The sequence below is a fragment of the Phoenix dactylifera genome, chromosome 7, assembly GCF_051530095.1.
Source record: "Phoenix dactylifera cultivar Ajwa chromosome 7, Ajwa_hap1_PhDact_Kaust_v1.1, whole genome shotgun sequence".
Lineage (NCBI taxonomy): Eukaryota > Viridiplantae > Streptophyta > Magnoliopsida > Arecales > Arecaceae > Phoenix > Phoenix dactylifera.
Window position 1 is genome coordinate 26782687 of NC_143196.1, and position 15934 is coordinate 26798620.

At 38.9% G+C, this 15934-nt stretch overlaps 1 protein-coding gene and 1 pseudogene across 1 annotated transcript; one reads left to right on the plus strand and one right to left on the minus strand.

Moving 5' to 3' along the window:
• Positions 1-2620: 2620 nt before the first annotated feature.
• LOC103720187 (7-deoxyloganetin glucosyltransferase-like) lies at positions 2621-4504 on the minus strand. The gene is made up of 2 exons (XM_008809786.6): positions 3920-4504; positions 2621-3795 (listed from the first exon to the last, which is right to left on the minus strand). The coding sequence occupies exons 1-2, from the start codon at positions 4413-4415 to the stop codon at positions 2858-2860; spliced, it is 1434 nt and encodes a 477-aa protein (XP_008808008.4). The 5' UTR covers positions 4416-4504; the 3' UTR covers positions 2621-2857.
• Positions 4505-10376: 5872 nt separating this feature from the next.
• Positions 10377-10901, plus strand: LOC103720189 (UDP-glycosyltransferase 85A5 pseudogene; annotated as a pseudogene).
• Positions 10902-15934: the final 5033 nt, after the last annotated feature.

Consider the following 15934-nt stretch of genomic DNA (forward strand, 5'->3'; position numbering starts at 1 on the left):
TTTTAATTAAATAACCAAGTATTGAAGTAGTGACTTCAACTATGCTGTTTTGTTTTCCACTTTGACCGCCTTCTTTTCCGCTCTGACTTTAAGGGTAAAGGCCAAGGGTCTGCATATGCCGAGGGTTTTTCCATCCTCTGTTACAAGTTGAAGTCGTGACTTTAACTATGGTCGTCTTGTTTGACTTTGATCGCCTTGTTTTCCACTTTGACCGGTTTGCTTGATGCCAAGGTTTTTTTTTTCCCTTTCCCCCATCGTTTGTTGCAAGTTGAAGTCGTGACTTCAATTATGTTTGTGATGTTTTCTCCCATATTTGCTACACAATCAACTTGCCTTTACTTCTCAGGAGGTGTGTGAAATGGAAAGTTCTTTGGGATTTGGTTATATCCTCCTTTAATTCCCAAGGTAGACTCGGGTAGATGCCATTGTTATGGAACATGCGGACGAGGTTACCAATATTTCTTAACCTCCATATAATCAGACAGGGTCTACTATTAGATCATGCAATGACTACTTCGAGATTTAAGCAGGATGTGATCCAACAAAGATCAATGTAGACTCAGACGCCTACTGTTAGATCACGCAATGATCATTTGAGATCTATGCAGAATGTGATCCAATGATCGATGTAGTAGAAAAGAAGATCAATTTTTGGCATGAAAGATACAATCCAAACTCATGGCTTAACCCCTAGAGATTGAAGTAAATCGAAGATGCCTCCAATACTCGCTCGCCCATGAGATATTTGGCATTATCACCTCCTCACTGTCTACCGTCTATTATGAGGAGAAGGTCGATCAGCTGCCGATCGACATCGACTGCAGCTGAACTATTCACTTTATCAAACAGAAACGCATGCCACCTCCGAGAGAGGGCAAAAAGTTTCTTCTCCAATTAATAGCCATTCATCCATCACTTACCCTTACCAACCGCTTTTATTCACACCATACTGAGAATAAATGCCCATGAAGTTGTTGGTTCGCGTAATTTGTCAATGTCTCTTGATAGCTACTTGCTATATAAAATTATATCTCCTCAACTGTTTATTCGTATCGGTGATAGACTGATAGGATTGAGCCTCAAAAAGTAGAGGATAGAGTGGGTCCTCAGAATAATATGAAAATTTTCAATGGTTTTTATCCAGTTCTATCAAAAAAAAAAGAAAAAGAAAAGAAAAAAATTATCCAGTTTGGGTTTAGGGGCAGGTGGGAGAGGCTACGAGCATCTTCTAACCAAAAAAAAAAAAAATATTTCAAGCAAAATCAATTTTTTTGTTTCCTCAAAAATATCATAAAAGTAAACAAATAAGCCATTTAACAAGTGCCGTAAGGATCTTGTCACCTTGTAAATGGTACTGTGTGTGGTGATAATGAACCGGCTGGTTTTGGATCCTCGAATTCCTGCCGCATGCATGGAAGCCTTAGAAATCACTTGCATTTCCTGCAATCAAATGTTGCTTTTTTTTTTCTTCTTGTTTTGTTAAACAATATAGTTCACAGTAGCAACAGATTGCCAGAATCCGGGAAGAAAGCCACTGTTCTATGACTTTCATCTCTTCATGTGATTTTAATCATTGGCTAGAAGTCATGACTTCTTGTCATGAACCTTGAGATTTAAAGAGATCAACTAAGGATAAACAATTGTTATCGAAGTTTCTAATCCAATTTTTTCACTTGAAAAGACCTATAAACCAGTCAATGAGAGTTTGACAGCTTTACTGAACCCTCATCCTCCAAACTGGTTGCTTGAAACTGCCCATATAACTCGTTGGAAGGGATCCTAACATTAGTGAAAGAGATCTTGACATGGGACCACATAAGTAGAGAGCAACAATCCAACCTTGACTAGTAACTTGTAAAATGATATAATGAGAAGGGACGTACATAAAAGTCTAACAGAAGTAACTGAGTTTCGTCCTTTGTTTTAAAACAGGTCAATAGATAACCACATTAGCAGCATGTCAATCTAAAGATCATTGTAACTATGCCGTCACCATAAAATTTAATATGAATTTTCGATTTGATTATTATTGTTCTCTCTGCAATTCATTCATACACGAAAGTTATCACATCACATGTTAGACGGTTGCTCTAAGGTTGGGGAAATCATATCCCATTTCGGACAAACAGCAACTCTTCAACGGAAAATTTATATATATATGATAACTGATATATTTACTCATCCCGGTATCTCTCTTTCTAACTTGTTTTACCTAACACTAGAAGAGTATACTGATCTACTATCTCTTTACAAAACACTTAGAATTTAATATGATCATGCGATTGCAACAAACAGAATGCAATGACAATATGTCCCATGGGTAAAAGTGGATTAGATCATATTCATCCGAATTCATTTTCGTATCCGAATTTATCTGGATATGGATAGAAATTTGTGCATCCGACTAATATCCATACTCGTATCCATATCCATCAGACAAAAATAGATACAGATATGGATAGACAACTATTCGACCCGTATCCGAATATCAGATTTTATTTATAACCCTATTTAATTTTATATAAAAATTATAATTTTTTTTAAAAAATAAATGACTACATTAACATGCTATTATCTTGGTCTATAATCTACTTAATAATATCTTTGATTCATATCTGTATTTATCAAATAAAATAAATATGCATATAGATTTGCTAGTATCCGATTTATATTCCATTCGATTCCAGCCCCATCCATCCATAACTAAGAACGAGGAATACTTTGAAGAAAAATCCAAAACGGCACATTTGGGACCACTTCACATGGTGAATGATCCCCGTGAACGATTACATATAGCTCGTCGACAGACAACTCTTAAATAATTCACCAAAGATAAGGTCCCACATTTTGGTGGATCCTAGGCCCCTTTCTTTGAGAGAAGCACCTCCGTGACCAACCTCTCCAAATTGAGGGAAGAGGGCCCACCAGGCCGGGTCGCCCTAACTGCGCTCTCCTTCCACCCCACCGCCCTCTCCTTCATCTCCTCCCCCTTCTCCCCCCTCATCAGCTCCCTTATCATCCCTTCCACCACCTCTCTCTTCACATTGCTGTCAATCTCCATGCCGATGCCCCACTCGGTGCACACGTACCGGCAGTTTGTCGGCTGCTCGGCGAAGAACGGCCAGCTTACCATCGGCACCCCTTCGCATATGCTCTCCACCGTCGAATTCCACCCGCTGTGCGTCAAGAACCCTCCGATTGCCGGGTTCGATAGTATCTCCTCCTGGGGGCACCAGCTTGCAAGGAGACCCCTCTCCTTGGTCTCCTCCAAGAACTCCTGTGGAAGCACAGCAGCATCACCCTTGACAAGGTCAGGTCTAGTTATCCACAGGAACTCATGGCCAGTATTGGCCAGTCCCCATGCAAACTCTATCAGTTGTTGATTTGTCATGACCGTTATGCTACCAAAATTGACGTATACTACGGACTTGGGATTTTTGCCGGCGAGCCAGTTCAAACAAGCCGTCTCTTCCTTCCATAGGTTCGAGCCCAAGGCGGCGACTGGACTTGTAGGAACCTGGCGAGCGAGCAAGGTTAGCGGTCCTATGGTGTAGATGGGTGGGAGTACTGCTGCCATGGCAGCGAGGACGGGTTGTTCCAATTCATCGAAGGTATTTAGAATGATCGCCGACGCCATGGCTGTCCTCTCGCATTCATGCAAAGCGAAGTTGATCATGGTGTCGTCAGGATCCGTTGTTCGGATGAAGCTCGGAATGTCCCTTAGCCGCATATTCTTCAATCCTGGTATCCAGTCCAATGGTGTGTCGAGATATCCATTGGTAAGATCACTCGCATCTGTTCGCAAGAATGTAAAGATTTTAGAAACAAGGACGAAAAAAGAAAGAAAGAAAGAAAGAAAGAAAGCAATTAGAGGTACGTAGCAAGGGCCAACTTCTAGCTGCAGTGCGGAGTTGTTTACCTTTGAGCGGCACAAGGCCTTTCTCGATAAGGTGGCGGTAGTGGAGGTAGCTCATGAAGCCACAAGCACTTGTGGTCCAGAACAAGACCTCAGGGACTCCGAGCTCCTTCGCAGCATCCAAAGTGAAGCTCATGACACCATCGGAGATGATGCAGGTCAGTGGGGGGCCATCGAGCATCGAGAGGAGGCGGCGGAAGTGGGGAAGGCAGGTAGTCATGGTGGAATAGCAAAGAGAAGGGATGTCTTGGGTCGCGTCCGCGTCGGAAGGGGGGAGGCCATCTGGGATGGTGGCGAAGCGGAAGTCGGGGAGACCGTCGAGAGCAGAGGGGCCTCGAGACTTGAGGAGGCGGCGGTGGTTGAACTCGGTGTTGACGAAGGTGATGTGGAAGCCCTTGGAGTGGAGGAGCTTGGCGAGCTTAAGCATTGGCGTTACATGGCCTTGGGCTGGGTAAGGAATGCAGACGACATGAGGCTTCTCAAATGCTACGGAACCCATCTCTCTCTCCCCCTCCCTCCCCCCCTCCCTCCGTAAGTGTGAGTCTGTGTGTGTGTGTGTGTGTGTGTGTGTTTGAGGGACCTTGGGCCTTGCCTATGTAATGCTTTATAAGCAGAGAAGAGTGGTCCAATGGCTTTCAGTTCTTTCTCATTAGTGAGGAGCCATAGGCAACAATTGCTTAGAACAGCGCCTTTATGATTGTAGTTATTTAGATGGTGTTGCGCATGTGAATTGAGATTGGGGATGTCCAAAATTTCAAAAATTACGGATATCATGACATTATAATAATATCTATTATTTAAACCATGAGTCATAATCTTATGTATGTTTGGAGGGGAAAAAATCAAGACCATGGAAAGAAATGGCCAAAGAATAAATGAGAACCATACTACAAACTCCCGGTATTGATCGTACATATATTTGTTTAGGAGTCGCTAGGTTTTAATCAAACAAAAACAAAAAGTCGCGAGGTTGGCGTGGAGGTGCATTACTCAATGTACACCACATGCGAGTAGTAGTGCTAGCTATTGGCATATTGGTAAAAGACTGAACCCTTGAGAATAATTAATGTAGCCTTCGTTTTAAGTAAGTTGGCATTTGAGTAAGTGCCCCATGCGCTAGTACTCGGCCAATCACTTGCATTTCTCTATTAATTGCTGGGTAAGCTTAGATGAGCAAATAAGGACCAGATATCTCCAATCACATGCAATTCTATATTAGTCGTTGGGTAAAGCTTAGATGAGCAAATAGGGACAAGATATCTCCATGTTCTTCTGCCCAAAACGGTAGAAAGGGACTAGTGCTCGCGAGTCCTCTCCCTATTTGCTCAAACGGCCGGCACGGCATCAGAGGAGGAATGGAGCGTTGAATACAAAGGTGCCGTATAGCATCTTTCGTTGAAGATATCTATTAGTATTATACGCACCAATGAGCTCTAGACTCATGACACCCCCAACCCCTGCCAACTTCGAGATTGATTTTTATGGATTTGGCAAGAATTCTATTCGAAAAGAAGGCTGATGAGAGAGAGAGAGAGAGTGCTAAACAGAAATGTTTTTTTGAAAAAAATAAATCTTTTTTTTTTTTTGGGGGGGGGGGGGGGGGGTGTGCGGGGTTTCAAGGTTCCAGCTAATTTGAGAAACTATTAAGAGATTAAGATATGAAGTACACAAATTTTGATCCTGTATCTACATGCTATACTACTAAGTAACCCGCGATGCACGATGGGTCTACAAAATATATCAACATGCATTGATGATGCAATCCAATTGATTACATTAGGTAAAGTAAAATATATTACAACCTTTTATTTTATAGGAAAAATAAAAGCAAAGATCGGAGTTACAAACCTTAGAAAATATTAATATTCTTTTCTAGGCAAGCTTAGTGCCACTATACAAAGAAGTGGTCCAACACTTCTACAGCCATTGTCAACTACTGGTGATTCAGAGTTAGGTTGAAATATTTTTTTTTATACCTAGTAACCTCCCTTTGCAACTCATCGTAGTCGGACATCAATTTTTGTATTTTAAAACAGGCTGGAGATTTGAAGTAGAGCTTGAACATTGGGTAGCATTTTTGTGTTGCTCCACTGGCTGAGGCTATGTTTGCAAATCTGAAAGTGATAGGGATAAGGTGGAGGGAAGAGTGGTAACATTGCGATATGGAAAAAAAAAAGACTCACCATAGACCACATGTCTTGATAAAAAAACATGACTTGATTTAATATCAAGACATCGATGTTCCTTTTGATTGGTACTGTAAACAAGAAAAATACAGCAGGAGGACCTAAATTCTAGTTTATGAGATCGATAAGAGCAAAGATACGGATAGCATGCACATCCAAAGACTTTGAGATGGGTATAGTTTGGTGATTTTCCAATTAAAATTTTATTAGGTGATTTGCGAGGTGTAAGGAAAAATAGGCAGCCTGTTAATAAGATATGTAGTTGTTAAAAAAGCTTCAAGATAATATTTTAAAGGTAAATTAGAGTGGACCAATAAACTTAGGGCTGTTTCAACAATATGACGATGTTTTCATTTGGAAACACTATTTTGTTCAAGCGTGTATGGATAGGTTAAATGATGATCAGTACCATGAGATTTAAGAAAATTAGTCAATGCATATCCCGTGAATTCGCACCCCCCATTCAAATGTAAATTTTGATTTTTGTTTCAAAAAGATTTTCTACTTGCTGTTTGAAGTGAACAAATGTGATGCACACATCAAACTTGCACTTAAGCAGAAATAACCATGTATAACAACTATAATCATCAAGAAAAATAAGATAATACTTAAGGTTTGAAATCGAAGCAATAGGAGTAGGGCCGCATATATCACAATGTATTAGTCTCAAAAGTTCCGAAGACCTGGAACTAGAAGGAGAAAAGAGAATTTTGTGACTCTTTCTAAGTTGACAAGATGGGCAAATGTTCTTGGATGACTTTATTGAAGGAGAAATTTGCGACAAGATTAAATATTGTAGAGAAGAAGATGGATGCCCCAGCAGATGGTGCCATACCTCATCTGAGACCCGATGCTGGATAAATGATGTTGAAGAGATCTTCTTATTTGATGGTTGGAGTGGGCGAAAGATGTCGAGTCCATTCTCAAGTAACCCACGGTGGAGCATCCTCCCCGTAGCGTTGTCCTGTACTACAAAGCCATTAACATCAAATGTAAAGGAGTTATTTATTATCATGAGTAAATTTTTTGATTGAAAGTAAATTGGCTGATACATTTGGACATTGGAGGATATCTTTTAATATAAATGATTGGGATGAAGTAGTGACATGAGAAGATTCGGTGTGTTTAATAACCAAACCTTCACCATTTCTGACTTGAACATTATTTGAGCCATGGTATAAAGAGTTGATGATCAGAATTCTAAGATCAAAAGTAATGTGGTGAGTAGCTTTGGTATCCATGTACCATGTAGACTCATTCATGAGATGTGGTGTGGCTATCATTGCAGCTAATTGCTGGGGAGGATGTCAACCTTAGAAGGCAAGATCAAGATGGTGATAGCAATCCAAACTTGTATACCCAGCTTTGTTACATATTTGATAGGTGGGCTATATAGTGTTTTGTTAGATTGGTGCTACACTATTTTTTGCCTAATTGTTAGGCCCTTTATGATGTTGCCGAGATCAACTTTGAGTGTCAAATGCTTACTATTGCTATTGATAATTGTTGGAGCATTATTGTTGCTGGTTGTTGAATAGACAATGACCATTATTTTATTTTTGAACCCATTATGATTTATAGTAAATGTAGTAGCATTGGGTTGTGTGGGTTTGGATGGCTTGCCGAGACTTAACTCTTTTGCTGGAAGAAGGCTATGGAGTTCTTATATAGTGACTGGTGCATATTTTGCATGGGTTCGAATTGCAGTTTGGAATGGTCTATAAGATTTTATAAGACCTTTTAGGGTGTATATAAGAATATCTATATCATTTATAGGTTCCCCACTAGCAGCTACTTGGTCCTTGATTTGTTTAATTTTGTGTAAATAAGCTTGCATTGAGGGTGGAGCTTTCTTAATTTCACCCAATTGTTGCTTCAGATGAATGATATAGGAGTGGGTAATGGTTCGAAAGCGTCTCTCAAGTGCTTCCCATGCCTTCCCAGCAGACTTGACACCCACAGTGTATGTAATGGCGGTTTCTGAAAGGGTAGTATTAATCCAGGATAACACCATTTAATCTTTTTCAGACCACTTATCAAAGATAATATTAACTATTCTTTTATCACCTTCTAAGATGGTTTCTAGAGGAGCAAAAGTTCTCCCATCTACGATACCCATTAATTTATGACCTCTTAGGATTGGGAGAAACTCTATATAAGATAATTGTTTGAATCAAGCTTAATAGGAGTTAGATCGGTGATGTTGGTGATTACCAGAGGAACTGATGATGTTTCTAATGAAGTGGCTGAATATGATAATTAATCCTTCCATGACCTTCGGATGTTTGATCTTAGGCACAAGTGGTGTGAGTCCAATACTGCTCTGATACTAAGAAAAAGAAGAAGATTATGGAGAAAGAATAGAAAAATTTTGAGAATGAGAATAGTGGTCATATTTACCACTGTTGTATTGGATTGTATTTATAGACATATAAGAATACATATAGAAAGTTTGACCCAATTGATTTGGGTTTAAATTACAAATTTTCAATTCAAATTAAAATACAACGAAAATGATAATTTTGCATATCCCAACATTGAGGAACACGATTGCAGGGCTGATGTTTAAAATTCAAATTTCAAATTTCAAATGCACTAAAAATTGGTAATCATGTTGCCATATTTTGTGATTGTAGCTAGCATGAATCAAATTTGCTGTCATCCAGAAGGTTTGCCTCTATCCAATAATTATGACATGATGCAAAACATCCCAGTACTTTGTATCTCGACTAGGGAGAATTGCTTGGCTTTCCATCTAGAAATCTTATGATCAAGATTGGATAACAAGATTGGCATGTCCATGGATGCAACTCCCACAAGTTGTTTCATAGCTGATGGAGTCATGAGCTATACACTAGAGGTTGCAAAGGAGCTAGATATACTGGAGCTTCTGTACTGAACCACAAGTGCTTGTGATCCATAGGCTACCTCTACTTCTTCGAGCATGTTGAAAGAGGCTTTACGCCTTTAAAAGGTACCTCTACCTCTTCGAGCATGGTAGAGTGAGGCAGTTCAGGTTCAAAACGAGGGACACAAGCAAGACAAATTTCTCAAAGAAGAAAAAAAAAATATAAGTGTCTGTTTGGATAATTTTGTTTGGATTTTTACGATTGAAAATAAAATTTTTAACACTATAGAATATAAAGGCTGGCCCGGTTCATGTTAACCAATTTTTTCTCAAATTATTCTTGCTAAGCTGATCCGGATATTGATCGATGCTACTATATTCGTATTCACATTAATTATTGCAATAAAATAATAATAATAAAAGTAAAAAGAAAAAAAAATTTAATATTAGTGGATGAGAACTTGATAGCGACCATAATAATTGAAAAAGGATGTGACATGGGATCATTATCACTTGAAAGGAATAATCCAACCTTGACCAGTAAGTTGTAAAATGATATAATGAGAACGGACGTACATAAAAGTCTTAACAAAAGTAATAAGTTTTGTTTTTTTGTTTTAAAACAGGTTAAAAGATAACCACATAAGCAGTGGGTCAATCTCAAGATCATTGCAGCTATACTGTCACCATAAAATTTAATATGATTTTTTGATTTGATTATTATTGTTCTCTTTTCTGCAGTTCATTCACCCACGAAAGCTATCACACACATGTTAGACAATTGCTCTAAGCTTGGGAAAATAATATTCCATTTAGGACAAACAGAAACTCTTCAACGGAACATTTGTATATGATAACTGATAAATTTACTCGTCACGGCACCTCTCTTTCTAAACTTGTTTTACCCAACACAAGACGAGTACGTTAATCTATTATTTCTCTATAAAACTCTTGAATTTAATATGATCATATGCTCGCAAAAAACAGATTACAATAACATCAGATGCCAGGTAAATCCACTAGAGCAGGACAATGTGTCCCATTCATAACTAATAACGAGGTATACTATGAAGAAAAGTCCACAAAAGCACATTTGGGACCACGTCAAATGGTCAATGATCCCATAAACAATTACGTGTAACTCGTCAAACAACTCTAAATACTTCACCAAAGATAAGATCCCACATCTAGGGCACTTTCTTCTCTTTCTTTTTTTTTTTTGGTAAATCCTAGGCCCCTTTAAATATTTCAGGGTGGGCCCACCAGGCTGGGTTTCCCTAACTGCACCCTTCTTCCATGCCATGGCCCCCTTCTTCATCTCCCCCCCTAAATGCTATATGGCCTTGCCCATGTAGTTGGGAGAACTTCAAGAGTTAGTGGCCATTTCTCTTTTTTTTTTCGTGGGACTACCATCTCTTCTAGTAAGATGGCTTCTCCAAGGCCCCATGCAGTTGTCATTCCATTCCCAGCCCAAGGCCACGTAACTCCCCTGCTTCATCTCGCCAAGGTCCTTCATTCTAGAGGTTTTCACATCACCTATATCAATACCATATACAACCATCAACGCTTGTTAAGGTCTCGAGGCGCAGATTCTTTGAATGGTTCGAGAGATTTCCATTTCGAGGCCATTCCAGATGGTTTGCCTCCACCCGAAAATGATGACGTGACGCAGAACATCCCAGAACTTTGTATCTCAACCAGGGAGAATTGCTTGGCTCCATTTCGAGACCTTGTGATGAAGATTAGTATGTCTATGGATGCACCTCCCATTAGTTGTTTCATAGCTGATGGAGTCATGAGCTTTACACTAGAGGTTGCAAAGGAGATGGGTATTCCGGAGCTTCTCTTCTGGACCACAAGTGCTTGTGGCCTCATGGGCTACCTCCACTTCTTCGAGCTTGTTGAAAGAGGCTGCACGCCTCTCAAAGGTACCTGCTCACCTCTATGCTGAATTTGTTTTGAAAAGCTCTCAAACGTAGAGTGAGGCAGCTTAGGTTTAAAACTAGGGATATAAACAGGGACCACTTTTTCAAAAAAAGGGGACAAAAAGTACAAGAGCCGGTTTGGATAATCCTATCGGACCCTCAGGGTCGGAAATAAGATTTACAATACTATAGAATTTAAGTCCTACCCAGCTCATATCAACCATATCTTTCCCAATCTATTCCTCGGAGGAAAAAAAAAATTGTCCTTATGAGATTTGAGCCAGCCCATTCCAAAGCTGTTCTTGAAAATTCTATGTATATAGGATCGACCCAGGCCTGTGATCCAGTTGGACTGCCAATGATTAAACAAACAGACCCAAAACATGCTTCTCATGTTTTTAGCTATGGTTATAAGGTTCCCAAGTTGCTCCACGTCTGTAAGTCCGCTCCGAAGCATTTAAAGGAGCACGGTAATCATTCAATAATTGATTTGCTTATTAGCTTATACTGTTGAAAATAAATTGTATCTAGAAATTGCAATTTGTGATATGGAATAATAAACTAAAATTAAAAACTTAATACCTACAAAATATTTTCAAAATCAATTGGTAGAAAGCTTTTCTGGATCGAGGCATATGATGCACACTGCCCTAAAATGTTGTATCTCATCTCTAAGATATAACAATCCGGCTCAGACCGATCCTCCTCTAACGAGTACGATCATTGGGGTGGCTTGACCCGAATGACTCCTTCAAATGCCTAGAAAAAAAATAGAAGAAGAAAAATCGAAAAAAAAAAGTGGAATTCTCTATCCTGTATTTATTGATCCAAGATCTCAGACCTAGAGCCTACTTATAGACTTTGTCTTATTACTGATAAGACGCTGCATTTCCGAGGGATGCGGTCGGAAACATCACATCCCATTCGGAAACCAATGTTTGCTTCTGAAGAGTCGCAGCACTTTAGAGAGGAAGGCTTGGCAAAACAGTATGCGGTATGCATACACGACACACCTCGCCTTGCCATGGGACGTGCATAGCACGACCGGTCAAGCTGAGCCAAGTGCGTGCGCACGGTCCCCAGCTCAATCCCATAAAGCCTGATTTGTGCTATTTGGGAAAGGAATTCTATTTAGGCAAGAAGACTTGCTTCCACATATTCGATGTGGGACTAAAAAAGAAAAAGTTCTAAAGTTTTTGAAATACTTAATACATAAGGGATAAGATTGGTTTTAATTTTTTGAAATTTAAAACTTTTTATACGTTAAAAACTCTAACAATCCCCTACAAAAGATTTAAGTCTAGAAAAAAATATAAAGAATGGGCAACTTATACTATGAAATGGCTGAAGTGTTCTGTAGTCTTGAATCTTACTTAGTATTGATAGTATTCATTTGAAAGAATCATAGTAGATTAGATATTAAACTAGGTCTTTTGTCTCGGACTTTTACTTAGCAAGCACACAGTATGGATCAGTTGGATCTTTATGTGGTCAACGCCACTTCAAAGCTTTGCGCTTAGAACCTTATTTTTTATGAGAATTTTCTTAGGGTGAGCCCAAATCCCTAGTCACTATCTATACGACAATTCTCATATTGGTAAGTGCTCCAAGGATTTTTGTCACCTAATACCCTAAAGATTTTCTATCTTGGACTCATTAATAGTATAACTCGATCTTTCTAATATATTTTGTCACTGATAAGAGCACTCGTTATAAGGATGGGAGGAGATATACTCCAAAAACTATGCTCTGATACGATCACTCAATCAGCTTCATTTCTCCCATATTGAATCTCCTTTATAAGATCTCCAATCACAAAGATTGGGTATCCATTATCGATGACCAAATAGTGGGCTTAAGCCCTATCACCCTAGATAATTCTAGGACTCCACTCCTAGGCAAATCTTTGGTTAATTCAAGTTTTTCTTAGACTTGACAAATTTTAAGAAAATGATATTACTCTTTTAAGTTGTCTTACAAACTTACAACGAATCTGAATATGCCGGCTTATCTTTTTATTTGTATTCTTTTGATTTGTCAGTTCCATCAAGGCCTTAATATCATAATGAATTGATATGGCTGAAACAACTTAGATAGTAAAGATAGCTCTAAGATGAGATTTTTAATCTACTTTGCCTCAGTATAGACAATATCTAGAGCAATCAACTCGGCCTCCATGATGCTCCGAGATATAATAGTTGCATGGATGATAGCTAAGCAACAACAACACCATTGAGAAGAAAGAGATATCTGGTGGTTTATTTAAGACAAACAGAATCAGTAATCCAATTTGCATTACTATAACCCTCAACCACATTAGGGTATCCTATGTATAAGCGAAATAGATTAAGGATTTTCTTAAAATATCGAAATATTCTTTCAACAACCAAACAATGAGTGTCAGGATCAAGCGCTACCATTACACCAAAACCGACCGGTTTTTAGTGAAGGCGCAACTCTATTTCCTTAAACCCCACCAAAGGCAGCGCCACGAGTTGACTCCGACCTGGCCTCGCCCACCCCGGACTCCGACCTGACCTCGCCATGGGTTCAGGGACCCTCGGGTATAACCCACGTACTAACCAAGCTATCGCCGTTGGCAGGCGGCAGGACATGCTGACAGTAACTCTCCCTGTGCTGCTCAGGGACCCCGCAAGGTATGGCCCGCACAGCGGTAGAATATGTCCAACATTCCCTCCCCCCAACGCGATGCCTGGGTTTCGAACTCGAGACCTCTGGCTCTGATACCAGTTGTCAGGATCAAGCGCTACCATGACACCAAAACCGACCGATTTTTAGTGAAGGCGCAACTCTATTTCCTTAAACCCCACCAAAAGCAGCGCCATGAGTCGACTCCGACCAGACCTCGCCCACCTCGAACTCCGACTTGGCCTCGTCATGGGTTCAGGGACCCTTGGGTATAACCCACCTACTAACCAAGCCATCGCCGTTGGCAGGCGGCAGGACATGCTGACAGTGACCCTCCCTGTGCTGCTCAGGGACCCCGCAAGGTATGGCCCGCACAACGGCAGAATATGTCCAACAATGAGATTGATTTAGATTTTAAGTATATCTACTTAGTCTCCCTACATCATAAGCAATATCAGCTCTATCCTATTTGCCATCAACTAGTTCACATAAATTCGTTTTAGGATGAATAATTGGATCATAAGGGATAGATAGTGTTGCCCAGCTATGCAGCCCAAGATGTAAGGAGAGGGGGATGAATTGGGTTTTTAAAAAATCTTTGATAAATAATGCAGTGGAATTAAATACCTAACAAATTAATAATGATTTCAACAAGGAAAGCAGTAAATAAATATATAACATGTTAAAACAAGAAAACAAGCAAGGCAAATATAAGAAGTTTATAATGGTTCAATGCAAACTTTGTACCTGTATCCACTTCTCAAGACTTCTTAAAAATTTTACTATAATCTATAGCTAGATTACAACCCAGTTATTCTTTAGGTTCACAATGAAACTCAATTGATTTTTTTTTTAGGTCAATCAAAAAAAATTTTTACTGATTATTTTTCGGATTCACAATCACCCCAGTTGATTCTCTAAGCCAATCAACTACAACCAACCCCAAGCCTTTTTCAGGCCCAACACAAATCTAATTCATGATTTGGACAAACCTTTCCCCTAAATTTCAGTCCAAAAACTTGTTACAACAAATGACAAAAAGAATTAAATGTTGTTACAATAAATATAGCCTGAAGACAGTAAATACAAAAACAATAAATGGAGCTGTACTAGGTTGGTTAACTTGAATACTTTTTAAAGGCGCTTCACCAACTCTCTGAAGTTGAAGATATGATCATTCCACTGTAGGGAGTAAGGAGGAGTAATCTCACGAATAATCTCATGCTTTCGACAAAATAGAGCTATTTCATTCAAAGAAATTCTCCACCTCAATTAAACTTAAGTCTTTTGAGGATTTTTTCAATTTGGGTTTCAACTTCAGCTTTATAGATTTTAAACTTATCTAAGACTTTATTTTTTATTTTATTAGATATATGTAACAATATCGAGAGAAATCATCAAGGAATGTTACAAAGTAATAATTTTCTCTGTAAGTTAAAATTTTGGTAGAGTCACACACATCGCTATGAATTAGATCAAGAAGGTTAGAACTTCTATTAATAGATTTGAAAGGTTTTTGGATATTTAGGGTTGAACTTCACATTTGATCTTTTTATTCAGATGGATCTTAGGGATCATATTCAAGTTAGTTATCTGATGGATCCGATCAAAATTCACATGACTAAACCTACCATGCCAAACATTAGAGGATTCAAGATTTAGAACAAAAGGATAATTTTTATTAGAATCATTAGGAATTACACTTAATTTGAATAGACCTTTAGATATAAAGCCTTTTCCAACAAACTCATTATTACGACTGATTACAAACTTATTAGATTCTAATATAATCTTATGGCTCTTGATACAAGAAGAGATCCACCGATGAGGCTCTTCCTAACGTTGGGAACAAGCAACGCTTCATGAAGAATTAGAGTTTTTTCAGATGTCATCTTTAGGTCCGCTCATCCTTTTTCTAACACTTGTGCTGAGGAGTCATTCCCAAGCATTACATCTTCTCCACTTGATTCCTGAAAGGTAGAGAACAATAAGCGATCAAAACAAACATTCAACCTTCAGAATCAAGCCACCAATTACAAGATGAATGGACAAAAAATACTAAAGTGTTTTGACTTTTTGACTTGAAGGAAGATCCACAACCATTTTTAACTATGTTTACTTGAGCTTTAGGTATTTTTTCTTTCAAGGTTTAGTTTCCCTATGGTAGCAATCCTTTGCCATATGATTGGTTCGTTTGCATATGAAGTATAAGGTTTCCTTCAGTTTTGGCTTCTGAATTGGACGATTTTGGCTTCTAGGAGGTTTGGACGGGACAAGGTTTGAAGGATTCTATGGTTTTTTCTTTTTAAAAAAAATTACTCAAGGTTTGGAATAGGTTTGATCTGATCTAGTCAAATTGATCTTGGATCCAAAATTAGATTTGGGCTTATGTTTAAGTCGATGCTCTTCT

Bases quoted from the DNA above. Each gene is read 5' to 3' on its own strand.
- LOC103720187 (XM_008809786.6), bottom strand. From the start codon at position 4,415: ATGGGTTCCGTAGCATTTGAGAAGCCTCATGTCGTCTGCATTCCTTAC. The intron at 3,796-3,919 runs GTAAACAACTCC...TCTTGCGAACAG, and splicing joins AGGCCTTGTGCCGCTCAAAG to ATGCGAGTGATCTTACCAAT.